The sequence below is a fragment of the Phalaenopsis equestris genome, unplaced genomic scaffold (assembly GCF_001263595.1).
Source record: "Phalaenopsis equestris unplaced genomic scaffold, ASM126359v1 Scaffold191825, whole genome shotgun sequence".
Taxonomy (NCBI): Eukaryota; Viridiplantae; Streptophyta; class Magnoliopsida; order Asparagales; family Orchidaceae; genus Phalaenopsis; species Phalaenopsis equestris.
The window spans coordinates 1-917 of NW_018211774.1; the positions used below are offsets into that span (position 1 = coordinate 1).

The 917-nt window shown below is 40.6% G+C and overlaps 1 protein-coding gene across 1 annotated transcript; it reads left to right on the plus strand.

Annotated features, from left to right (window-relative positions):
* Positions 1–135: 135 nt before the first annotated feature.
* LOC110034644 (reticulon-like protein B9) lies at positions 136–910 on the plus strand (the record flags this gene model as incomplete). Its single annotated transcript, XM_020738894.1, has 3 exons — positions 136–337; positions 543–723; positions 819–910. Coding segments are annotated over exons 1-3 (391 nt in total), but the record flags the coding sequence as incomplete, so codon positions are not given.
* Between the last annotated feature and the right edge of the window lie 7 nt (positions 911–917).

Sequence of the window (917 nt, forward strand, 5' to 3'; positions counted from 1 at the left end):
TATATATATATATATATATATATATTAAGAATTTAGGGCTGCAGTCCTCGTGGATGCCACCTTAGCGTCGGCATCGCGATGAACCAAGCTATCCCTTCCTTCACCAACCCCATCAAAGCATGGAACCCGATCCCTTCTCTCTATAAAACAAACCAATCCTTAAACGCACTTTCTCTCCCTCCCACAGCTAAACATCACGCCCCACATAATCAAGCACTCATGCCGCTGCGCTTCATATCCTCCGACTCCGACTCGGAAGAAAAAGCAGCGGCCGCCACCACCACCCGGCTCTTTGGCAGCCACCGCCCTCTCCACGAGCTCTTCGGCGGACGAAAAGGTTGACCTTTCCATACATCTTGTAACATATGCAACATCCGGACAACAGAAGAGATTAATCATATTATTTTTAAAAAAAAATAAAAATAAAAAATTTAAAAGATACTACAAAATATTCGGAACTAATTTATTTCTTTAAGATTAAAATACTTTTAATTTCTCCTAAAAAATAATAATATAATTTGATTTGGGGTTGAATTCTGCAGTTGCTGACGTTGTGCTATGGAGAAAGAAACGCTTATCAGCGGCTATCATGGCTGGATTCTCGGTGCTTTGGTTTCTATTAGAGGTTGTGGAATACCACTTCCTTACCCTGCTCTGCCACATCTCCATTACAGGAATGCTTCTGCTCTTCATTTGGTCCAGCAGCGCTGCTCTTTTTGACAAGTTCGTTTTTCAATCTTTTAAGCTTTTTTTTTAGAGAAAAATAATATATCAGGACTCCTAACGTAGAATTACATTTGGAGTTTACTGATATGCAGATACTTGGCTTCAAGGAAATACGTGCGCTTTTTTATGATCCGGCCCGGTAACACAGGAGAACACTTCTCCTGTGTTATTCTGCGTTATTCAGGTGTTAT